Source organism: Zalophus californianus, chromosome 6 (genome assembly GCF_009762305.2).
Source record: "Zalophus californianus isolate mZalCal1 chromosome 6, mZalCal1.pri.v2, whole genome shotgun sequence".
NCBI lineage: Eukaryota > Metazoa > Chordata > Mammalia > Carnivora > Otariidae > Zalophus > Zalophus californianus.
Genome location: NC_045600.1, coordinates 86,466,234 through 86,491,188, shown reverse-complemented (window position 1 = coordinate 86,491,188; position 24,955 = coordinate 86,466,234). Strand labels below are relative to the sequence as shown.

Genomic DNA, 24,955 nt, shown 5'->3' with positions numbered 1-24,955 from the left:
TGCCGCCATCACCCCTTCTGCCCACACCACCCACCCCATCAATTCTGTAAAAGGGACAAAAGTTTGAAATGAAATAATGAAGACTCCCAGGTTCTCCCAAGGAACCGCCAACCACTCTCAGACTAGCCTGCCCCTTCACCTCTGGGATTCCTCCGAAGCTTGTATGGGCTCTGAGCAGAGGGTGGCCTTTGGTCAGGACTGGTGCGCCCCTCCCACCTTCGCTCTGAGTTCCCCTTGGCAGGAGAACACCCAGGAGAAATGGGATTGAGATGGCGATGGTGGAAGATTGTGATGGAGAGATTATGCTCCTGATGAGGCAGAAGCACCAGGCAGAGTCCTAGGCCCAGCGCCTTTGCCACTGGTCTTCGGAGAGTCACTGGGTCCTCCTTCCCCGACCTTATCTGGTGAGGATCGAGGGAGAGGGAGGATGAGAGCACCCTAAGTTTCTTCTCAGCTCCAATCAATCATGACCAGAGAATAAGACAACTTGGTGGTTTTCCCAATAGGGTTGAAGGAATAACAAAAGGGTAGAGGATGATCAAGAAGCCAAGGGGGAAACAGGAAGATAAGAAGGAAGAAAATAAGGTGGGTAGGAAAATAAAGAGGCTGTGGCAGTACAGGAATCCTCACAAAGAGACCAGAGAGGAGGATGTGGGTCCAAGGCTGGTGTGCGCAGACATGAGCAGAAAGCACCCTGGGAGAAAGGAGAGGTGGGGGGGTTGCCTGTCCGCTCCTCAGCCCTCCCATTAACAACGCCAACAGAGCACACCCTCCCCCACCATGCCCTACAAACCCCATCCTCCCAACCCCAGTGCAAGGCTTCCTTTCAGACCTGACCTATCCCCCAGACACAAGGCCGTGGCTATGCCATAGCATGGCCCCATTTACTGAGCGCCTACTGTGTGCCAGGCCTCGTGCTGAATACTTGATATGCTTTTCTCATTGAATTCTGTCAATAATTCTATGCATTTCATCATCTCGGTGCTATTATCGTCTCCATTTTCCAGGCAAGGACGTTAGGTTACAAAGTTTAACTCGCTGAAGGTCACACAGCTGGTAGAAGGCAGAGACCAGTGGTTAGTCTTCAACATTACCATTTTGCTTTCCTGCCTCTCATGAAAACCTTGTTTGGTGCCTCAACTTGGAAAGCGCCCCAAGTGGGCTGGTTCAGGAACCACTTGCTGAAAGGTGGACTCTACCCAGGTAACCTGTTTTCTTCTAGAGCAGTTAGGTGTTGACTTAAACCCATCACGAGGTCTGGCCTGTGACTCTCTCAAGGCTTCCAGGGGGCACTAGAAAACTCAGATCTGTCAGACTGCCCCTGTGACTGGCACCTGGCCTCCTTCAGGCAAGCCCCATCCTGGCCAAGAGAGCCACAGCTGGGGCCGGGCTGGGAGGGAGAAAAACACACCTGTTAGAAGGCCAGAAGGAAAGTGGCGCATCAGCACCCACGGCTCCGTGGGCTGGGACCTGTGCAGAAGGGGCAACACTTTGCTTCTGCCGGATACAAGTTCTCCCCCCAAAACCATCTGGAGAGCTGGGATAGGGTAGTGAGCACAGGGCAGGAACTTAAGACTCACGGCTGCCCCAGCTTGCCTCCTGGCTCTGCTGTGTGCCCGATTAGCCTCCTCCGTCCGGCCTCTGCACCCCTGCACAAAACTGCTACACTGGCCCACCTCACTGCTGTTCTTACGAACATTAAGTCAGATAAAGCCTGCAAAGCACTGATGAGCACACGGCCAGGCACGGGGTACTTATAACTGTGACTCCATGACTCCACATGCATTGCCTTATTGGGTCTTCAGCTGACTAAATGAGACCGAAGCAGTGGAAGGGGACGTCATTTCCTCAAAGTCACTCACTAGGAGGGAGTGGATCCAGGGTCCCAGAGCTCACGCACTGGCTCCAGGCCACGCTTCCTCAGTAAACCCCAGTGGCTGTTGTTACTGGTGTTGTGACCAGGGTCACTGCTGTAATAAGTTCTCTTTCCTGGGAGCTGCCTTGGAAACCAGTAATGGAGGACGAACCACAGCAGGTTATCTGCAGGATACCTGGAGGGGAGCGAGTGAGTTCGGCAACAATTTTCTAGGTGTTGCCCTAGGTGAGGGGAGCTTCAACTCAAAGACTAAACCAAGTGCTATGAGTCAGTCTCAGCCCTAGGCAAGCTACCTTCCCTCAATGCCACCAAGAAGGACCTGTCGATGGGATGTTTCATGTCTGGAATTATGAGCTAAAAAGAACAAAGAAATCACCACAGGAAACTCGAAGAAAGAACCCCAACCAAACGGAGGGCGGGGAGGTCCCAGGTGGCCCAGCTGGGCCTCGGGCACTAACTTGTAGCAGAAGTCAGCGTTGTGCTTATAAAACCGGCAGAGGTTCCCGTCATCAGGGGGCGTGGCACAGAAGAAGATGGATGGCGACAGATTGTACCGGCCAATCTTGCAGAATTCATCCATTTCTCGCAGAGCGCCAGGCTCGATGGCAACACGATCCCCTGAAGAGGAAAACGCGAGCAGGGGCAGAGCTTCTGTGAAGGGGCATGTTCTCCTGGGCAGGTGCCAACAGGGGACTCTGGCCCAATGAGCCACCCCCTACCTGGGATCCAGGGTGCCCCAGACAAGCCCAACCCATTAGAGCTGCCACAGAAAACTTGGGATGCAGCACAGAGTCACACTCTGGGAGAGAGTGACCAGCATACTTCTCCACAGACTGGCTCTGCCTGCCCTTTCACCCACTCATGGAACAAGCCAACCCCCTCTCCCCTCAGCTCCATAACTACTTCCCAGCTTGGGAAACAGAGAACCAGCCCCAAATCCAAGGCAAGCCAGGACCCATCTCAAGCTGCTGTGTGGGGTTCGCAGACTTTTCTTCCTTCACCTGCTTTGCAAATATGGGGCAAGGCCTTTATAAACACAAGAGCCACAATTATGGCATGTCTTATGTTCAGTCTGGTTGTATTTAGACAATAACTAGGAATTGACGGATTCATGGGTTAGCAGACTGGCTCGGGCAAATGACCCACAGAGGTCTGAGACTCCAGTGAAGAATAACATTCAGGCTTGTGAACTAGTGTACTTCTCCTCTGTCTCACTGTGCCTCCTTGGAAACCCAGCCTTGGAAGTGCTCTTCTATCTTTCCATTATGGAAATTTTCCAACATGCATTAAAGTTGAAAGAACTGTACAGCGAATACCCAGACATCCTCTGCTTTGATTCTTCAATTACTATGGAGCTAATTCACTTCATCACATATTTACCCATCCATCCCACCTATCCATTTCTCCTCTGTCCATCGCCCCATCTTCATTCCTGATGCATTTCCAAGTAGGATGTAGCCATTAGTATACTCCACGCTTAAATATTTCAGCCTGCATATCGTTAACCCGAGTTCAATACTTGTCTCTGGTTCTTTTTTAAGGTAAAATTTAGGTATGGATAAAATGCACAATCTTACATGGATCACTAGATGAATTTTTTTTTTAAAGATCTTATTTATTTGACAGAGAGAGAGAGACAGTGAGAGAGGGAACACAAGCTGGGGGAGTGGGAGAGGGAGAAGCAGGCTTCCCGCTGAGCAGGGAGCCTGATGTGGGGCTTGATCCCAGGACCCTGGGATCACGACCTGAGCCGAACGCAGATGCTAAACAACTGAGCCACTCAGGTGCCCCTAGATGAATTTTGATAAATGTACTCACCTGTGTAATATGAACCCCTATCATGATACAGAACATTACCACCACCTTGGAAATTCCTTCCTTTGCGTACCTTCCCAGTCAATTCTCACCCCTTACCCCCAGAGGGGTGTGCGAGTGGAGCTGGGTCCCTCCTTAGCCTGACGTGTGTCACCCGTGGGAGGTTTGCCCTTTACTAAACAGATACATGTTAAGTTATTTGTATGTCTTTTTGTGTTAAAACTACCCACAGAAGAGTGCCAAGTCCTGGTACATAGTTAGTGCTCCTTAACAGCAGGGGTGGTAGTAGTCATGTAAGTACTGTTAACTATTTATATTGTATTTATTATTATAACTTATCTGAGCTGGTGTTATTGAACAGGAAATTCACACTATAAGATAGATAGCCAGATTGTATATAAGTTAGGAATTCTTCCATGCCTTAGATTTATTGATTCTTTAAGATTTAAGTTAAAATTTTAGAAACAAATGTTAAGAACTACTCAGTGAGTGCTTTTCTTCTTTCTAGACTAGTTGATTAGACCTTTCAGTCCAAATCAGCATATGAAACACTTCAGTAAAAATTTTGTGTTCTAGGGACGCCTGGGTGGCTCAGTTGGTTATGCCTTCGGCTCAGCTCATGATCCCAGAGTCCTGGGATCAAGTCCCATATCCGGCTCCTTGCTCAACGGGGAGCCTGCTTCTCCCTCTGCTGCTCCCCCTGCTTGTGCTCTCTCTCTCTCTCTCTCTGAGAAATAAATAAATAAAATCTTCAAAAAAAGGATCTACAGAAATCCCTGCAAGCACCAAAATGTGTTGCTCCACCTGTATGTGTCCCTCTCCACTTTCTCTGCAGCCCTTGTTCCAAATCATGTTCTACCATTGACAATGACTTCTTCAAGCTAGGATTCAAGATCCTTCATAATCAGGTGGAGTTTTGTATGCCTCAGTTTTGTCTTCTAATGATTACATTATAATAATATAATAATAACAGTTGAAGAGTGCTTTTTAAAGAGGGACTTTTATACAGATTATGCATTTTTAACATCTCCACTAACTCCCCAACACAGAACCTCTACTCTGAACAGCATAGTATTATTAGCACCCCAGATATATTACACTGGCCTCTGTAATTTTATTACTCTGTTCCTCTTAACCAGAATATTCGCTTCTGACCTCTTCACTAATTCAAATACAAAACCGTTCTCAGGTCTCCAGCTGCTGGACAGCCCAGTGGTTCTGAGCACTTGCTTTAGAGTCAGAAAAACCAAGGTCGGTACCCCAGTTTGAGATTCGCTAGTGTGTGACCCTGGGCAGTCACCATGTTTCGCTTTCTTCATTTGTTAAGGAAGAAAATAATGCCTACCTCAGAGTTGTTTCAAGACTGAAATACATAATCATACATGCAAATATTTAACATGGAGACTAACAAATAGTAAATCAATGAGTATTAGCTGCCTTATTATTGTTAAATGTCCAGCTCAAAGACCTGTCTCTTCAATGAACCTTCTTTAAACACCTCTGCCCACAACAAATGCCCTTTCGTTGAACTGCTAGAGCCTATTCTTTTTCACACCTGATAGCTTCCTTTGGTCTTATTCTCTAATTACTGGTATTTATGTATGTCCTGACGTCTCATCTCCCCAACTAGATCAAAGTATCCAGGGATCGGATCTTCTCATTTTTCTGTATCTAAGCACTTATTATAACTTAAATTTAAAGAACCCCACTCTGTTATGATTAATATTAAGTGATCTCATCCCACAGGTAAGAACCAATCAGTGGCTATTGGAAACTATGAATCTTCCTCTTTGGGATAACTCCACAAAACCTCAGGGGCTGCCTCGACTTCCATTCAGGATGAATGGAGGGTCTGACAGTGTTCCTAAGTGAAACACAAGTCCAGCTTCTTCAGGGCTGGGTCATTCCTCTCCGTGTAGCTGTGCTCAGAGAGCCTTATAACTGACACAGAATGGCATCTCCCGCCAATCTTCTCCTTGTCTCGAATAATCTGATGACCTCTCCAGGCTGTACAGTGTTCTCCTCAGCAAAGGAAGGATAAAGCCAATGGCTGGCCGTGTCACACAGCTGGGATTTAATTCACTGTGTTGGGGAACATCGCAGGCTGCCACAGCTGAGATTTCCTCCCTCCAAGAGAATGAAGTAAGCAAATCTAGAAAAGTATTGGTGGTTTTCCAGTCATCCAATAAGATCAAAGACTGTATCCAAGACCCTGTTTCTCAGCAGGTCGAGGCAGTTTGTGGTTCCTATGCCTGGAACATTTCGCCTACCCCTTTACCTGGCTTATCCCTCCACTGCCTTCAGATGTCAGATTAATTGTTCCTCCCTCAGAAGAGCCAGGGATCTGGTTAGAAGACACTGACCACATCGCTATTCTCTGTTGCCCTCAACACAACGGTAATTAAGTAACTGTATGTGTGTCCCAGGCCTGCCTTCCTCCCTGGAAATTTACAGTCCATGTGTGTAGAAACGGAGACTGTCCTGCTCACTGCTGTAACCCCCCCGGGTTTAATAGAGGGCCCGGCCCCAAGAAAGTACACACAAATATTCATTTATGTTGAGGAATAAATCAGTTAGTTGAAGGGTTCTGCTGACCTGGTTTTAGGTGCTTGACCAGTGATCCCACTTTTACGACTGTCCCTGAAGCTTCATGTCCCAGCACCATTGGCTTTTCCACAATAAAATTCCCAATTCGACCGTGCTGCCAGTAGTGGACATCAGAGCCGCAGATCCCGACGGAATGCATCTTCAGCAGCACTTCTGATAAGAAGAAGGAGGGAACAAGTGAGGGGAGGAACGACCCCTCCACAGTCTGAGGCGCCACCATGCTTCCCCTCAGGACAGGAAAACCAACCCTCTGGCTTGATTTCAAAGGCCAGGTACAGTATTTAGACCACAGAGGAAAACAAGCTAACCAGCAACACCAATTAAGGCTTGTAAGCCAAGAAAGCTTCCATAGAGCAAAATAATTGCCTTTGAGGGTTAATGTTATGTGTCAACTCAGCTAAGCTATGGTGCTCAGTTGTTTGGTCAAACAGTAGTTGTCGGGGCGCCTGGGTGGATCCATCAGTTAAGCATCTGCCATCAGCTCAGGTCATGATCCCGGGGTCCTGGGATCGAGGCCCGTGTCGGGCTCCCTGCTCAGCCTGCTTCTCCCTCTCCCTCTGCCCCTCCCCCTGCTCGTGCTCGCTCTCCCTCGCTATCTCTCTCTCATATAAAGCAGATTACTCTGCCTAATGTGGGTGGGCCCCATCCAATCAGTTGAAGGCCCTAGGAGAAAAGACTGAGGTTTCCTGAAGAAGGAATCCTCCAAGACTAAAGCATCAGCTTTTACCTAATTTCCAGCTTGCTGGTCAGCCCTACGAATTTCAGACTTGCCATCCTCACAATCACATGAGCCAATTCCTTAAAATAAATCTCCCCCACCCCTCTCTCTATAGACATATATAATAAACCTATATATAAATAAATCTATGTAACAAATCTTTCTCCTCTCTTTCTCGGTTCCGTCTCTCTGGAGAACTCTAACACACTGCATAAACAAGATATTATTAATAGGAAAAAATGTATCAGCCATCTAAGGGAAAAACTGTTTTTCTAGGAGATAACTGATTCCACACAATTAATATGCTATGCCTGATTCTTATCTATCATGAGAGAAAGCCTGGCAAAATCTAGGCTTGGCAACACTTTGTGAACTCTCTTGATCTTCATGCCTGTTGTTTTGTTTAAAGGTACAGCTTTAATTTAAACCATCCAAAGATTTCAAAGGGTATTTCCCCTTCACAGGTTTGAATAAGTGAGATTTGTTGGTATTGTTGTTGTCAGTTTTCCAAGTTAAAAATAATGATGCTACTGAAACCCTTTGCTAAAGTAAGTGCTAAAGGATTACTGGCCTAGTCTGACTAAGGTGACCATGTTGCAAGTATCTCCGTAAGAAAAAGCTCTGCCTTAGAAATACAAAGAGACCTAAAGCTCTGCTGTTCATTCAAGCGTCTTACACCCTGCCCTTGCCACAGATCACCACCCATCCACCCCAGGTGTGGCTCCATAGAAACTTCTCTGTCCTTGGCCTTGGTGACAGAGTAAGAAATGGCAGGGTACGGGGCAGGGTGAAGACTGAGATCAAGGTAGAGAAAATTATCTGAGTTTCCTCTCTTAAAGTTACCAATTTGTAATAAGAGATTAAGTTTGACTTGCTAGGATGCTAGCTGAAATTTACCATCCTTTCCCCTTCCAAATTCAAGAGCAGCAAGAGACAAGGAAGTAAGAGCAGAATGCTGCATCAGAGAGAGAAACAGTACCAGGGTCCTTTGAGTCCAAGACAGCCCTTGTTTGGCTACTTCTAGAATCAATACCAACTTTTCAGGACACAGTGAGGTGCCTCTTTCACTTCTCTGAACATGATATCTTGTTGAAAATGCTTAAGCCCTAAATATACATTACGTGTTGAACACTGATAGAAACAGCTATTGTCTTTATGTTTATCACCATAAATCAATAAGCCAGCTGACCTTTGAGTAGCAAAGGTCTGGAGGCTCCAGGAAACCTGCCTTCAATCCGATGTTCGCACAGAAACTACAGTTCTGGGGTAAGGTGGGGAAGCACATCCCCAACTCACCAAGGACGGAGAGGAGACCCGAGTGGCTGGGTATGGGAGGAGTTATCTATAGACACTCTTCCCCTTGCTCTCAGCCTCACTTCAGAGTCCTGCAGATTATGAAGCGGGACTCCAGGGATGGGAGGGATTCGAAAACTGTCAGCAGGTATCTGCCCCAGCCAACAGGAGGCATGACTTCCCCAGGTACATACACCACTCCAGGAAATGTGCTTGTCAACTGGGCCTTACAGGCTTGCCCAGTGAGAGGCCAGAGCACTGGAACAAAGGTGGCAGGAAGGGACACCTGGGTGGCTCAGATGGTTAAGCGTCTGCCTTCGGCTCAGGTCATGATCCCGGGGTCCTGGGATGGAGCCCCACATCGGGGTCCCTGCTCCTCGGGAAGCCTGCTGCTCCCCCCGCCCCACTCCCCTTGCTTGTATTCCCTCTCTTGCTGTGTCTCTCTCTGTCAAATAAATTAATAAAATCTTAAAAAAAAAAAAAAAAAAGGTGGCAGGAAGCCTGCCCCAGAGCACTCACCCACTGTCTGTACCTGGTTGATCAGGACTGTGGGGCCGCACTCCATGCTGCCCCTCCCATCCTCACTGGACAGAAGGCCCCAGTCTTCCTATACTGACCCACTCTTTCTGATTCAGAAATTAAGCTCTGTAGACTCACTCATTTTCAAAGCTCGGGTCAGGGTTAGGACGGGATTTGGCCACCCAAATAGCAGCTTATGGTAGATAGAGTAACCCAACTCTAGGTTAGGTCAAATGAGGAACAGCTCTGCCTTTGGTCCAGAAAGACATTTTATGTCAAAAACTCTGGGACAAGTCAGCAGTCTGATATGGTAAGTCTTCTGCTGAATCTATCACTGTTTATTTCATGTGGCAGTCACGGTGAATCTATCCAGTTGTGTCGTGGATAACAGATGAGGTTGACAGCCTAACAGAAAGATAGTTTTTAATTGGAGGCAAAGTCATAAGTGGTAGGAAAAGTGGGGTAAGCAAGCAATGCCCAGGTGTCTTCAGGGTAAGTAATAAGAAACAATAAAATGTAAGTCGAGTATCCCAAGGACCTACCATTTGGGCCTGGTTCAGGGATAGGATAGTTCTCCTAAAGGAAATAAAAATAGAAAAATCATTTAGCATGCATAATAACCTTCCCTTACGAATATTTTCAATTGTTTAGTCAACGTGGAGTTCCATTCAAATATTTCTTCTTAGAATGAACATAGGCTCAGGCCATATCGCAGCTGGGTGGATGCCTGAAGGGGCCCACTAAATCGTGCTGCCTCTGATTCCTGACTTCACCCCACCCCACCTCCCAGTGCAATTTGCCCTAGACTAATAAAAAAGTGTACTAAATGTTCCCCTGGGCAGAAAGGTTGTTTGGACTGCCTTCCATATCAGATCCTTCCCTTCTCAAAAACCACATTCTTAAGATACAGATTTGTTTGGTCTGGGAAACTCTTACAGGGAGAAGGGTGAAGGTATCTGGTAGTTGCATGTGAGGGCTTTGACCTCTAGACAAGGTTGGAAAGAGTGCGTGCTGCCACTCTTCCCTTGACATCAGCACAGGGAGGGACCAGCGCTCAGCCCTCTCTTCTGAAACCTCCCATGTGGAGTTTTAGAGGCCCTTTGGGAACACAGAGGACCTGCATTTTGGCCACTCTCCGGGTTCAAAAGGCAATCTGAGCTATTCCGGCATTCATGGCTATTATTATTATTAACTAACTCTTCTTCCCATTGCCAACGAGCTGAGCGATTTATCGTGATCAGAAGAAAGGTCAGTGAGTGGCCAGATCCAAGGGTTCATTTTATGAATTCTTTGAAGGCAGCCAAGAAGAGGAAGGAAGGTGAAACGTTCACTGTACCAACCACATTACCAGACAATGTTCTGGCTTTAAACACATCATGGCACATGGCCCACAGTGTGCAGACGAGAAACCCGAGGCTTCGAAGTGAAATAAGTTGGTCAAAGTCATACCGTCACAGAGTAGTTAAGCCAAGACTAAACCTGATTCCCCGGCCTGCCTCACCGCACCCCATTGCACCCCAAGGGTGGACTATGCCTTTTCTCCTTCCAGGGTGATGCAAGGAGCAGGCAGACAGGTGAGGAGAAGGTTGGGGCTGGGGCCCACACAGAGCGCTCTGGGAGGGGCACTTCTCCAAGCTTGCCTCCTTCAGAAAGCCTCCCCCAGATGCTTTAACAGGTAGCAGTAAATGACACCCGGGCTATTTTGCTAACAAAATAACCCTGATGCCAATGACCATGGCTTCAGTCTCTTCAGTGACCAGGTACAGTGCACTGCCTCAAACATGGGAGAGCATGCACTTGCTACATACCCAGTCTCCATAAGAGACCCCAAGGAAGGTCTGCGGTTCTTGCTCCTCTCAGATTATCGGCCTTTCTGTTGAAGGAGCTTGATGCTAATTTGACCTGCTTGTCCCCAGTGGAACAAAGCCCAGAGTGACAATGCTAATGCTGATTAGCAAACACTGACCAACTTTTTTCTACCAGGTCCTGGGCTAAGTGCTGTATGTCCATTGCCTCAGTTCATCCTCATGACGACCCTATGTGATACCTTCTTTTATTATCCCATTTTCCATAGATGAAACTGAAGGACAGGGAGATGTAGTGATCTGCCCAGCGTAGCACTAAGGTAATTGGTGAAGTTATATCCAAAGCAGCTTGAGGTGGGGGGGGGAGGGGGAGGTGCTCAAGGCAGTTTTTCATCTGTTAGTAATTTAAATTGGCTACACATGAAAGGAAGGAAGGAGGAGGGGTGGAGGGAGGGAATCCATCTAGAAATGGGCAATTCAGGATAGCCGGCAGTCACCAAAACCCTTCTCAAAGTTGCTGGTCCCGTCTCTGACATTACCCAAAATCAGGGATTGCTGTATAAAGTTCTGTTTCTCTTATACTGGGTGAAATTTTAAACTGCGGTTTAGTTGAAACTGAAGACTGAGGTCTTTATTTCAAACATGGAACAGAACGCTGTCCTTCCCAGTAAAGACTCTAGTAGGCAACTTCTCAGGCAACAAGAGGTAATTTATTCTTCTTTATCTCTGCCTCCAACCAGGCCAGCCCTGAATACCCCATTTAGGGGTGGAGAAGGGGTAAGAATCAAGCTCAAATCAACAGCTGGGCACACCAAGTAGGCCCTGGGGTCACTAGAGATTACTACTGTAAACATTTGCTGGAGGGGACAGAGCCTACCAACTTTGGCCCTACCACCCCCCCAAAGCTGCAGTGACATTTCTAGACACTAGAGGGTGCTGTGCAGACAGCCTAGCTTTTCCTTAGTGGCTGATTGCACATTATGGAGAACTTAAATACCTCTCCCTGCAAACCAACTTCTCCTTTTCGTTGTTTCTTGCTGTCTCTAACCACCCTTACAACTCAGCTCGGCTCCTGACTCCCCTCTCTGCAGGAGACATGCCGCAGAAGCACAGGACCGTGTTAAGATCAGCCCTTAAGTCTGTAAATGTTATCCTAAGCATGGCTGTGGAGATGATGTTTTAAAGTTATCGCAGCATGGTTACTAAAAAAACACCTTGCTTTTCTTTCCCGCTGAGCAGGGAGCCGGATGCGGGACTCGATCCCAGGACTCCAGGACCATGACCCGAGCAGAAGGCAGACGCCCAACCAACTGAGCCACCCAGGCGCCCCAAACACCTTGCTTTTCTTTGTAGCTCCTTGGAATGACACTGGCCACAGTCCTCTGTTTACTTAATCTCCTTTACTGTCTCAGATTTCGGTGATGATATTCTTTCATGCACCCTGTTCTTCATCTACCAGTTTCTTAGCTCCCCTGAGATCCCTAGCCTTCACTTTTACCCCCACAGCCCTTTCATCCCCAAAGTTTTGTCATCAGGCATAGTCATCGTTTCCTGCACAGGACTTCCTACCTTTTCTGTGACAGTAACAAAGGGATCAAGGGGAATGGAGGTAACTATTCTTTCCTGTAGTTACGTCAGGTTTCCAGCCTTCTTCACTTCCAGTCAGAAATACATCCCATACATATCGCCCCCCCACCCCCGTCCATCCCCTCCGGGTCTCACTCCACCTCCCTGAATCAATCGTGGAAATACTTCAGGAAGAACTCTCTGTGGGAGCTTGGAATCATCCCAGGTGTCTCTTGCCTTCTAACTGTTATCTTGGATTTCCTAAATATGTTTTGTCAAATTAGCCTAAATGTTTATTTCCTAAATATACCCTCATGGCCCCCCATCCTCTACCCCTCCCCCACCCCCGCACGTCTGAGTTCACACCCTCAGTGCATCTTGCCTGGGTTGCAGCAATGGCCTCGACATGAGGAGAAACCAAGGGAAAATGCCTTCTCCCTCCTGCAGCTGACCTGAGTGCAGCAGGGGTGAAGAACTCACACTCTGGAACTGGGCGTCCGCGTGCAAACCCAGGCTCCCCTCCACCAGCTGCGACCTCAGGGTGGTTACGTAAGCTCTTTGTGCCTTCAATTTCCTCCTCTGTATAATGAGGACAATCATCAGATAGAGTGTCCGACTCATAGTAAAGAAATTAGCTCTTATTACAAAAGAAATAGAACCAAAGTTCTATTTCCTACCATCAACTCACAGTATGATTGAACCAGCTCTGGACAACCTTGTCCTTCTCCTTTTGCAAAGGGTACTTTTTAAAACTGTTTTGGGGACAAGTTATTTCCCCTGTTGTCATGTCAATATTAAGAAAACTGGACTGCTCCTTAAAAGGCTGGAATTTGGGAGAAGGGGAAATGGGATTTGGGCAGTGTTTTAAGCCGGATTCTACTGGTTGTGGAAAAGTATGTAAAGCCAAGCTCTGTGCCTTAGAGTGAGGGCTTGGAGGCCGGCCTCAGCGCGGGGCTTCCAAGCCCACCTTCGCCACCTTCTCCCACCCGCCAGGTCTCCTGACAAGCTGCAGGCTGGCTGCCCTGCACACTTGAGAGCAGAGCAGGTGACCTTATTTTGCTTAAACCTTCCTCCTCAATTTTCCTCCTCCCTTGAGCATGTTTGGAGAGTGGGAGGAAAATCCAAAGATTTCCTAATTGGCCATTTGGTCACAGATGGCTTTGTCCTAGCTGCATTAGCCCTGGCAAACTTGGGGTCAAAGTAGAAGGGTCGAACAGGCTCCCAAAGTCCACACTGAACCACTCTCTGGCCCATGCTCTCAGGGCTCCAACCAGCCTACTTCTGCTAACAATCTTTCTGAAATACAAATCCATTTAAAGTGCCCAGTGGCCCTGGTGCACCTCCACGCTCTCTGCAAGCCTCCTGCGATTCCCAGCACACCCCTGAGCTCACTCACTCACCTCCTGGGACCATTTCCCCACCCTTCAAGATTCCACAGGAGGCAGGAAGTGAGGGGAAGGGAGACATCTGGGGTGACTTCCTAATTCTCAGGGAGAGGAACTCAGGGAGATGGAGGTTTGGGTGTGTTGGAATTGCAGTCTCTGGGGACGGGGGTGGGGGGGGGTGGGGGGCTGTTTTTTGTCTTTAGCTGGAAATGGTACTTAAGGTGGTACCTTGGGCCATTTCATGAAATTACTCAGTTTTCATTATACCTCCCACAGGCACAGGAGGTACACATTATTAAACTTGTTTATTTTTCTCTTGTTAATCTTCTATTACAAGGGGTCTCAGCCAAGAACCTAGAAGCACAGGGAGAAAATTATTTTTCCTCCCCTACATCACAAAACAAAAATCTGACTATACCCCATCCCAAACCCAGTGTTCAGCCCCCTGGAAACAGGGGCTGTGTTGTTCCTTTCTTCTCCCTGGCCAGATGCTGGTGCCTGAAATGTGGCAGAGCGATGAGGAATAAGGCAAATAGGGTGCCCGGGTGGCTCAGTCAGTTGAGCGTCTGCTTTCGGCTCAGGTCATGATCCCAAGGTCCTGGAATTGAGCCCCTTGTTGGGCTCCCTGCTCAGCGGGGAGTCTGTTTCTCCCTCTACCCTTCCCCACTGCTCATGATCTCTCTCTTTCTCTCAAATAAATAGATAAAATATTTTTTTTTTTAAAAGGAGTAAGGCAGATAAAGTGTACTCAATGTGGTCGATGGCCTACTACTGATATGTGATGCAATATGTACAGAAACTGAACATTTAGAAATATTTACCACATTTTGACATTGCTGCAATATCAAAATACAGCAATACAAACATATTGGCTCATGGCTGAAAACATAAATAAAATTGCGTTTCATCTGGGATAGTTTGTGAAACACTTCATCAAAGCACCCAGCAGATGCCCACAACATGTTAATTCTCTCCGTTTCCCTTACCTTTCAAGTGAAACCTAGAGCATTAAAAAAAAACAAAGCCCCCTCCAGCCCCTGCCCCCGCCACCAAAAACAGCTTCTGTGGGGAAAAACTCATCTCACTGTTTTATATCCCAACTTCATGAACTAGTAACTCAGATAGAATTCATTTCCCAATCAAAAGGAACTTCTGGATTTCTCAAAACTGACCAAAGAGGCACAGAGTAATTAAACTGGTAAATACAGATGAATACAAGATTATTGCCTGGGCTCACATTTATTATAATTCAGTTAAGAATTGTCCATATAGGGGCACCTGGGTGGCTCAGTCAGTTAAGCATCTGACTCTATTTTGGCTCAGGTCATGATCTCAGGGTGGTGGTGGTGATGAGGGAACAGGAGGCAAGCTGAGGATGAAGCACAAGGTCACATCCCACAACCCCCCCCCCCCACCACCACACACACATTCCTAGGTGGGATATGTGTGGCATTTGTCCAGGAAACTTTCAACTATCTTAAAGTTAATTCTTTGCTAAGGGAAAAACTACCTTAGCTTAACAATAGCAAGACCTCCATTATCCTGAGGGTCTTCTTTAGCATATGAAAGTCATTTTGGACACCTCCCTTTTTCCTTACCTCCCCCAACTCCCAAGTTTATAATCAGCCATTCCTCACAACCCCAGTGCAATAGTTCTTTCTGTCCATGGTCCTGTCCCAGTTGCTTTAATAAAATCACCCTTTTTGCACCAAAGATGTCTCAAGAATTCTTTCTTCGCCCTTGGCTCCAGGCCTCACCAACATTCCAAAACTACATCAGTGGGATCAAGCCCTGCACAGGGCTCCACACTCAGCAGACAGTCTGCTTCTCTCCCTCTCTCTCTCTCTCTGCCTTACCCCTGCTCAGGCATGCACTCTCTCTAAATAAATCTAAAAAAAATTGCCCACGTAACACAAAAGAAAAAAAATGCCCACGTATTTGAAGATCTTGGTCTTTATCTCTTTTTATGCTGAGATGGTTTTTTTTGTTTTGTTTTTTTAATTTAAGTAATCTGTACACCCAACATGGGGCTTGAAATCATGACCCTGAGATCCAGAGTCCTGTACTCTTCTGAGCCAGCCAGGCACCCCTATGCTGAGATGGTTTAAATGTCTGATTCTTCTAGGCCCTAGCTTCCTGTCATTAGCTGTGCTGGACCTTTTACAGACACCATCACTTTGTAAGGGCTGATTGAGGGCAGGCTGGTCCAAGATGGGCCATTTTGGCATGTGGATTATTTTGAGTTGAAGGCAATCAAGATCCTACGAGCTCAAGAGAAACTTTTGCCCCAGCCTTAACTACAAAGAAGAATCTAAATTGGAGGGTCTTGACCGTAGATAAATTTTATCTGAGTAATCCATCTATGTGGGAGGGGAAATATTTATTTACCAAACATTTCCTCTTTTTGATCTTCCTGCGAATTGCATTCATTCCCTTTGAAGTCCCAAGCCTCTAACCCTTTTTCTTAGTTCAGAATGACACAGAGGCCTCATTTTGCCTGTCTTTGGCATTTCCATATATGTGTGGATTCTCTGTACATATAAACTATTAAATTTGATTTTCTCCTGTTAATCTGTCTCATGTCAATTTGATTCTTGGTCCAGCTAGAACCTTTGAGGGGACAGGAATTCTTGTTCCCTGACACCATCTAGCCCTCATACAACCCAGAGATGAAAACTCCTGTCATGCTTATCATTCAGACGGGAAATTGAAGCAGAAAGTAATTTGGCTGGTCACACAACTATAAACAGCAGAGCTGGCACTAAACCCCACTCTGGGCCTCAACCTGGCTCGTGACTTTGTTATTGTTTCCATTTAAAGAGGACCTCAGTGAGCTGCACTTTGAGCTGACACTTTTTGCTGACAGGCTGTTTGCCTCTTTATGCATCAGCTTGGCTGCCTCTCTCCCTTGCTCTATTTAAACTAGGGAGGGAAAAGTAAAAGTCTCTTTTTCCCCCTCATATTTTTGTTTTCCTCATTATAAAAGATAAACCACCAGTCAGTGTGTGTGTGTGTGTGTGTGTGTCGCACGCGCATACTCTCTCTCTGATTTACCACCCAATTTAGAAATGCTCAGAGCCGAGGCATCACGCAGACCTGAATCCCCAGGCCAGGGAGCACTGGAGCTGCCAGGGCCCTTCCCTTGCTGTGGCCAAGGGGATCACTAGCTGCACAGTAGGCAAGGAATTTACTTTTTCCTTCCCTGAAGCCCCAGCACCAAGAAAGAAAAGGGAATCCTTCCTGCCTTCTCCATAGGCAGGAAGAAGCTAGGTGTGAGGTTTCCTTCCTGGCAGGTGGACGATGGCAGGAGTTTGAAGAGGTGCAGGTCAAATGTCCCCCAGACACCGCTGCCATGGATGTTGGCCGGTCCCTGGGCTTACCTGAAGTGGGATGGCAGCACCGGGCAGGGTTGAGGCCTCGCTCCCTGCTTCAGAACCCTTCCAAATCCTGCTTCAGATTTTAGAAATGGCCTGTCCCCAGACAACTCCCTTCACACGAGTTCCCGAGGCACAACCATTTCTATCAGTGGACCCTGACCCTGGTTGGCCAAAATGGCCACAGCCAGCTATGGCCAGGAAATCTTAGATTTCATTTTGGTTCTCCCACAGAAAGGAGAACTGGTGTTCGCTCCCAAAGCTGCCCTAGGACTGTTCCTCCTTGTTGCTTCCTGGTTTACTAATAGTACCACCACCCCCTAACCCCAAACCACTTATCTATTTGCCTTACAGGAAGGAGCAGAGATGCGCTATGGCAGTCAGGGGGCTCTCTTTGGAGGTGCTGGGGGTCCTTCTCTGGAGGGAGTGCTGAGGGGCCAGGAGGGTCTGTGTTGAGGCACAGGTATCTCTGAGGCAGCATAGGCATCCCTGGTCACTCTTCTCAGCTGACAGCTTTCTGCCCCTTCCCCTGAGCATGGGGTTCTCTCCAAGGTAATGTCCTCCACTTGCTGCCTTCTCGCTCTACATGTCCCGCTCAGCCTAGGCAAGCTGGTCCATCTACAAATTCCCACCAGGGTGCTACTTTGGCCAGGACAATACTTTGTTGAGCAGGACAGTGCTGTAAACTGAATGAAGTCTGCCCCTCAGTCGTTGTGACAACACCCCCAACATACACAAATGCTTCATGGGGCGGGGTGCAGGACTGCTCAGTAAAGAAGCAGAGGACTCCTGAATTTACATCTCCAGCCCAAGAAATCGTCCCTATATCCCAGATCCCTAGAACCAAGGTAATTTCTCAAAGACACCCTGATGTCATGTCCCAGAGACATCTTAAACTCAAACCCGATCTTATCATTTTAATCTACTCTTTTGTCTAGTAAAATGATCCCACCACCCGCTACTCTCAAACAGACCTGAGGCACTCATGAATCCATCCTGAAGCCTTTTAGTGTACCAATCCCACAACCACGGGCAACATTCTCTAGCCAGTCATATTTTCTAGAGCCTTTAGTATACACCCACCCCAATTCCTCCCTAATTCAGGGTGTAGATTCTAAGGCAAAGCTGATAAAATCAATCTTCAAAAATGTTTATTATTTTTTCATAAAATCAATTTTAAGGTGAGCTTCCCGGCCCCTCCAGTCTTCAAGGCTTTGCTCTAGAAGCATGACAAAAAGAGAGGTCATCTGGCAGAGTAGTGGGAGAGCATGAGTTTAAGAGTTAAGGCAAAGCAGATCCTGGGGTTGCAATTCTAGTTCTGCTACTTACAGGTTCATGACTGAAAACAGGCCCTGAGCAACAGGAAAAACAGATCCTGTCGACCTCTCCAGCTTCAAACTCCACTCAGTACATCACACTATTTGCAGGGCCAGGAAACAGGACCTGTAATCCTGTACTTCATATATCTTTGCACTGGTTCCTACATTTGTCTGAATGACTCCGACTCATCCTTCAAGAACCAGATCAAGTAGCATCCATCTCCAGGACCTCTTTCCTAGGCCAAGGGCCCCTCCCTGTGAGGTCTTTACTCTGCACAGCTTCCATCAAGGCTGTCGCACTGTCTCATTGTTGACTTCATCTTGTCTGTCTCCCTAGAGCAGCTTGAGGGTGGGGGCCACAAGCCCTCAGCCCAGTGCTTGGCATATGGCAGGCACCCTCTCATCTAATAAATGTTTGTGGAATGAAGGACTGAGTTGGAGACCACTCTGTAAGCTGCACAGAGCTGTAACACTTTGCCTTCCTTACAATACCATCTGGTGTTGGGAGCAATAAACACTAATAGGGTCACTTCAATTCAGGACCTTGGGTGAGGCTCCACAGTGAGTGGAGAGAGCACTGGAATGGGAGCCTGAACCCCTGAGTTCTTATCTGGGCCCTGTTAACTAATCAAGCCTGTCACCCTGGGGTCAGCACTTTCTTAACTGAGGAAATGGGAGAGTTGGCTCAGGGCAGGAGTTTGTAGTCTGGGGTCCACAAACCTCCAGAGGGTTGACGGAGGGACTTAAAGGAAGTCCACAAAAATCTCTGAAATTGCTGCCAAACTCAGTCTGTTTGCATTCTGTGGGGAGAGAGACCACAGATTCTCAAATAGTCAAGAACTGCTAATCTGGATAATCTCCTGAGTCCCTCCTATCTAGATCCTCATGTATATTCCTTTTGAGGAGGAAGGAGGCACCAGGGAGCAGTAGAAGATGGCTGGCACCCATCCCACACACCTACTGCCATCCCAGGCCCATCTGAGATGGCCTTTGTCAAGGGACCCCTGGCACGACCACAGGGCCAACCTGGCAGCTCCCTGACTTTGGCCCCATGAGCCAGGGAGCAGATGGAAAGGTATGGTGCCAAGGAGACATACACATAATGCTCTTAAAGAAACAGGGGAGCCGGATCAGAGGAAAATGGCCGTAAAGTGAACCAAGGGTGGACTAAGGGAGGTAAGGAGGAAAGAAGCTTTAGAGACATGGACACTATCCAGATCCAGAAGTCTGGAATAGGCACAGGGAACACCAGGAGTCCTGGAGATGGAGGCCTGTGCTGGAAGGAAAAGAGGCAGGAACTGGCACTTTCTGAGTACCTAATAAGTGCTGGGTACTCTTGTGATCATAATAATCCTGCAAAGGAGGTTTTATCAGCCCCAGCAAGACACATTAAATACGCGTTCCACAGCTTTTTAAATGTCCCTCTGGCCCTCCCTTCTGCCTTGCACTGTCTTCCTGGAGAAGTCCAGGGCATGTCCTACATTAGGCAGCCTCCTGGTATCTCTTTTGATGTGCAATGACAAAAGGCTAGACTACGAATCTGCAGCTGGCAAAGGAAGGAGAAGGCTTCAATCAGTTTGCAATCTTCCTGGGCTCTGGCCACGTGCCGGCCATGGGGCTGGGTTCCGGGCGGCACGCGACAAGAACCTTCCTCTTAGCACCTTACAACCACCAGCCCCCTCCCCCAACATAGTAACCAGCTCTGATCCGGGTGGCCGGGACACGGAGGTGCAGGGCCGTCGCCAGGCTGGAACTGGCGAGCTGGGACCGCGGCTGAGTTCGGAGGCCCGCAGGGCAGGGTCTGGCTAGGCTTCCCTTTCCCCTTCCCGTTTTACCAGGCGCAGGTCTCCGGGTCCGTGCACCACCAGAGAGAGGTTCTCGGGCTTGGCCGCCGCCATGTCGTTTTCTCCCTGCCGAGTGGAGGTTGCAGTCCGCAGGACGCGTGAGGGTTTTGGTGACAGCCCCGCGAGGGTTGAGGGTAAGAGCTGGGAGGCCCTGCTTGTCAGAAAAGGCGCACGCCCGGCCCGGGGCGGGGCTTCCTCGCCCCTGACAATCGGGGCGGGGCTAGTATGGAGAGAGGGGCCTCCCTGCTCCGCTCCGGCCTTTGCGGGTAGGGGGTTCGGGTGGGGGCTGGGAGGAGGTTGGGAGGGGACTGAAGGGTGGGAGGTCCGGGGGGTGGGGGGAAACCCGGGCGACCGCAGCCATCTGCCGGTGCTGCTGTTTCTGTCAGCCTCAAATCCAAGGGAACGTTGCTGCACTGCAAGTAGCCTGCAGAAGCAACAGCCACCAGACCAAGGTACTCGGACTTCAGGGGCGGAAGGGGGTTCTGCAAAGTGGAGCAGAGTCTCAGGACCAGCACTGAGATTCTGAGAGGGTAAGTCTAGGTCTTACCTAGGGATGAGGCCGGAGGGTCTGTATTTGTATTAGCATTGGAATGCTGAGGCTGCAGGTCGGGCATGGTCTACACTTTGAGGAACAGGCTCTACACTGACGCAACTTCCACGTTGCCCCCGTGTCTCCAGCATCCCGCAAAGTGCCTGGTACTAGTAAGAGTGAATCAGTGAATTGGTGTACCATCCCATGGGCTTGATGCATCAGAATAAAGAAGCTATGAAATGAAATCTGCAAACACTTTCTCTCTTAACTGGCTCTGTTTCTTATAATAGAAGCAGGATTTCTGCCTACATTCTTCCTTCAAGCCTCTCTTTCCTCGGAAGTGAAGTTTTACTCTAAGGGGAGAGCTTCCCTCAGGACAGGCCAAAGTCCATAAAGCCCTTTCCCTCCTTTGAGAACAGTGCTCAGGATTTCATTCCCTACAGCCTCTCGCCATGCCCAGATATGCTGCTGGATCATTTTATCACCTTCAGGAGACTTTCCCCAGTGCCCAGCCCTTGAAGATATCTCTCTGTGGCACTCACTGCGTGACCCACAAATGGGTCACAGCCGTACTTTCACCTGTAATCATCCCTTCCCCAAATGCTCTGGAAGGCCACTGAGGGCAAGGCCTCATTTCTTTCTTTCTTTTTTTCCCCTTAATCTATTAAGTACCTTACTTTCCTTTTTACCTTTAAATTTTAAAGCTTTACTGAAGTATAATTGACATATGGTAAACAGCCAATATTTAAAGTACACACTACGATAAATTTTGATATATGTGGGGCACCTGGGTGGCTCAGTCGGTTAAGCGGCTGCCTTCGGCTCAAGTCATGATCCTGGAGTCCTGGGATCGAGTCCCGCATCGGGCTCCCTGCTCGGAGGGAAGCCTGCTTCTCCCTCTGACCCTCTTCCCTCTCATGCTCTCTATCTCTCATTCTCTCTCTCTCAAATAAATAAATAAAATCTTTAAAAAAAATTTGATATATGTGTACATCATGAAGCCATCACCATATTCAAGATAGTGAGCATTATCTATCCTCCTCAAAAGTCGTCTCCCGGGCGCCTGGGTGGCTCAGTTGGTTGGGCGACTGCCTTCGGCTCAGGTCATGATCCTGGAGTCCCGGGATCGAGTCCCGCATCGGGCTCCTTGCTCAGCGGGGAGTCTGCTTCTCCCTCTGACCCTCCCCCCTCTCATGTGCTCATTCTCGCTCTCTCAAATAAATAAATAAAATTAAAAAAAAAAAAAGTCGTCTCCCTATCCAAAGCAACCATTGCTCTTCTTTCTTCACTACAGATTAGTTTGCATTTTCTAGAATTTTATATAAATGGTATAAAAAGTGGGTATTTTTTTGGTCTGGCTTCTTTTCACTTACCACAGTTGTTTTGAGATTCATCCAAGTTGTTACATATATCAATAGTTCATTCCTTTTTACTGCTGAGTATCATTTCTTGGTATGGATGTACCACAATGTGTTTTTCATATACATGTTGATGGACACTTGTGTTGTTTCTAGTTTTTTTACTGTTACAAATATGGTTGCTATGAACATTCATGAACAAGTTTTGATGTGGACATAGGCTTTCCTTTCTTCTGGGTTATTGGGTCATTGTTACTCTATGTTGAGCCATTTGAAGAACTTCTAAACTGTTTTCCAAAGTGATCGCACCACTTTACATTCCCAGCTGCTATGCAGCTGGAGCTGAGTTCCAGTTTCTCCAAATCCTCACCAACAGTTGATATGGTCAGTTTCTAAAAAATTTTAGATGTTTTGGGGCACCTGGGTGCCTCAGTCGGCTAAGTGTCTGCCTTCAGCTCAGGTCATGATCCCAGGGTCCTGGGATTGAGCCCCGCATCGGGCTCCTTGCTCAGTGGGGAGCCTGCTTCTCCCTCTCCCTCTGCCCCTCTCCCCGGCTCGTGCTCTCCCTCTCTCTCTCTCTCACTTGCTTTGCACTCTCTCAATAAATAAATAAAATCTAAAAAATTTTTAGATTTTTAATGCATGTGTAGTGCATCTCATTTTTTTATTTGAAATTTTATTTTATTTCAGTCTGTAAGTACTGCTATTTGTTTGAATTGCTCGCATAATCCATTCTATCCAGCATCTCATTGGTTTTTTTGTCATTGAAGTATAAATAACATGTAGTGTTATATTAGTTTCATGTGTACAATATAATAATTCAACAGTTCTATACATTTCTCAGTGCTCATCACAATATGTGTATTCTTAATTCCCTTCACTTTTTCACCCATCCCTTACCCACTTCCCCTCTGGCAACCACCAGTTTGTTCTTGATAATTAAGGGTGTTTTGTTGTTGTTGTTGTTGTCTCTTTTTTCTTTGTTTGTTTTGTTTCTTAAATTCCACATATGAGTAAGATCATGGTATTTGTCTTTCTTTGACTGACTTCTTTCACTTAGCATTATACCTTCTAGGGCCATCCATGTTGTTGTAAATGGCAAAAATCTTACTCTTTTTTATGGCTGAGTAATATTCCATTGTAAATATATACCACTTCTTCATCCATCTATGGATGGACCCTGAAGCTGGCTCCATATTATGGTTATTGTAAATAATGCTGCCGTAAACATAGGGGTTCATATATCTTTTCAGATAAGTGTTTTTGTTTTCTTTGGGTAAATACCCAGTAGTGGAATTCCTAGATCATATGATAATTCTATTTTTAATTTTGAGGAACCTCCATACTGTTTACCTCAGTGGTCTCACCAGCTTGTATTCCCACCAACTGTGCATGAAGGTTCTTTTTTCTCTACATCCTCACCAATTTTCTTTTTCTCCAGAACCCTCACCAAGGCCTCGTTTTTAAAAACAGAATTTGGTAAAGTGTTTTGGACAGTGTAGGAGCTCAAAAAAAAAAAAAAAAAAAAGATTTGATGATAAACATGGGTCAAGCTCTGGAACCCCAATAATGGTTAAAATGAAAGTATGTGTCAGGGCAGGGGGGGTAAGGTGTGACAAAGCAATGAGATGGATTTTTTAGGGGACATGCAGAGTCCGTCATGTTCATTACTTTAAGACATATCCCACAAGGCTAGGCTATACTTGGCAGGTCCCACCCGCACCTCCTGCACTCAGCTTCTGAGCAGGCTTTGCTTAGAGAGATGGACTAACTCGGGGTTACCTGGCTTCACTCATGCACCTGAACTTAAAACTCAGCTTTCCCTTCTTGCCTTGTGGAGTTCCTTCACAGTCTTCCAAGCATGGCTTTCCAGTGGGTGAAGCTGATGATGGAGAAAGCCCTAGGAATGGCTTAAGAGCTGAGAGCCACTTGAAGTAGACACTCACCGACTTTTAAATTAAGTAAACAGAACACCAGAACCAAAGCAGAGGTTTGATGCTAAAATATGACAGAATAGCCCCACTTTGGAGAGGTATTTGTTTTCTCATGAGCAATAACATTTTGAAACCGTCTTGAAGGTTGTTGCCTGAGGGTAGAGATTTGGAAAGGCAGAAGACAAATTTAGAAATACATTCTATGACTGAGGCCCTTTTAAGAAAAAGTAAAAGGGGGGTTGATAAGGATTCTTAAGAAACTGACAATTTTAAAGTAAAAAAGCAAGTTGTTATGATAGTATTTAAACAATTTGGTGTGACATTTCTACATAATTTCCTAACAGAGACCAGCATTCATGATGGTAAGGAACAGATTTTTCTAGGCATCTTACTGAATAGAGCATAAAATGCTGGCTTTGCCTTTGCTGGTGGCCTGCCTAACTTTCCCATACAGCACAGCACTTTGAGGCAGTCTCCACTGAATACAACTACAAGTTGTTGATAAAGTTCCTATTGGAATTTAAAAATTAAATCACAGGGTGTATATCCTCCAGGGTCACATATCTAGGAAAAGGGAGACTTTAGTCCAGGCAGTATCCTATCATAAACACTGGGTTACTTCAGGTATAGATAACAGTGTGTACTAACAAGTAAAGTGTGCCATAGGGCCTTAGTTTTCTAAAGGTCAGTAGAGTTGTAAAATCCTGGTTTCATTTGGTCATCAACTGTTCAGGTTACATTTGGTCAACTGTTCATGTTACTCCAACCTGGTTATTTACAACAAAAGAAAGAAAAACAAAACAAAAGAAAGAAAACAAAAACAAAGAAAAAAAAGAAACTATGAAGTTTCTTGCAGACCTTGGAAATAAGGTTACCAATGAGAGTTAAACTAATAAATTCCACATGCAATGAATAAGATTAATGGGCCTCCCTAAGGAACTAGTAACAGACCTGATATTAACAAAGTTCAAGGAAAGTTAGGAAAAGAACAGGGAGCCTGGGTGGCTCAG

General features: G+C 46.9%; 1 protein-coding gene across 3 annotated transcripts in view; it reads right to left on the bottom strand.

Annotated features, from left to right (window-relative positions):
• Nucleotides 1-20,338, bottom strand: part of SORD (sorbitol dehydrogenase) — a 32,915-nt gene extending 12,577 nt beyond the window's left edge. For 2 of the 3 annotated variants that reach the window (XR_003516029.2, XM_027572565.2), the window contains exons 1-4: nucleotides 20,113-20,338; nucleotides 9,371-9,404; nucleotides 6,287-6,451; nucleotides 2,335-2,494 (exon numbers count right to left, since the gene is read on the bottom strand). Coding sequence is in view for 2 of the 3 variants with exons in the window: in XM_027572565.2 (XP_027428366.1) it covers nucleotides 2,335-2,494; nucleotides 6,287-6,451; nucleotides 9,371-9,404; nucleotides 20,113-20,175 (422 nt within the window). In the remaining variant the exon portion in view is untranslated. Of the gene's footprint in view, nucleotides 1-2,334; nucleotides 2,495-6,286; nucleotides 6,452-9,370; nucleotides 9,405-18,287; nucleotides 18,512-20,112 lie in introns of those variants that run through there. The other variant, XM_027572567.1, reaches the window with a different exon arrangement.
• Between the last annotated feature and the right edge of the window lie 4,617 nt (nucleotides 20,339-24,955).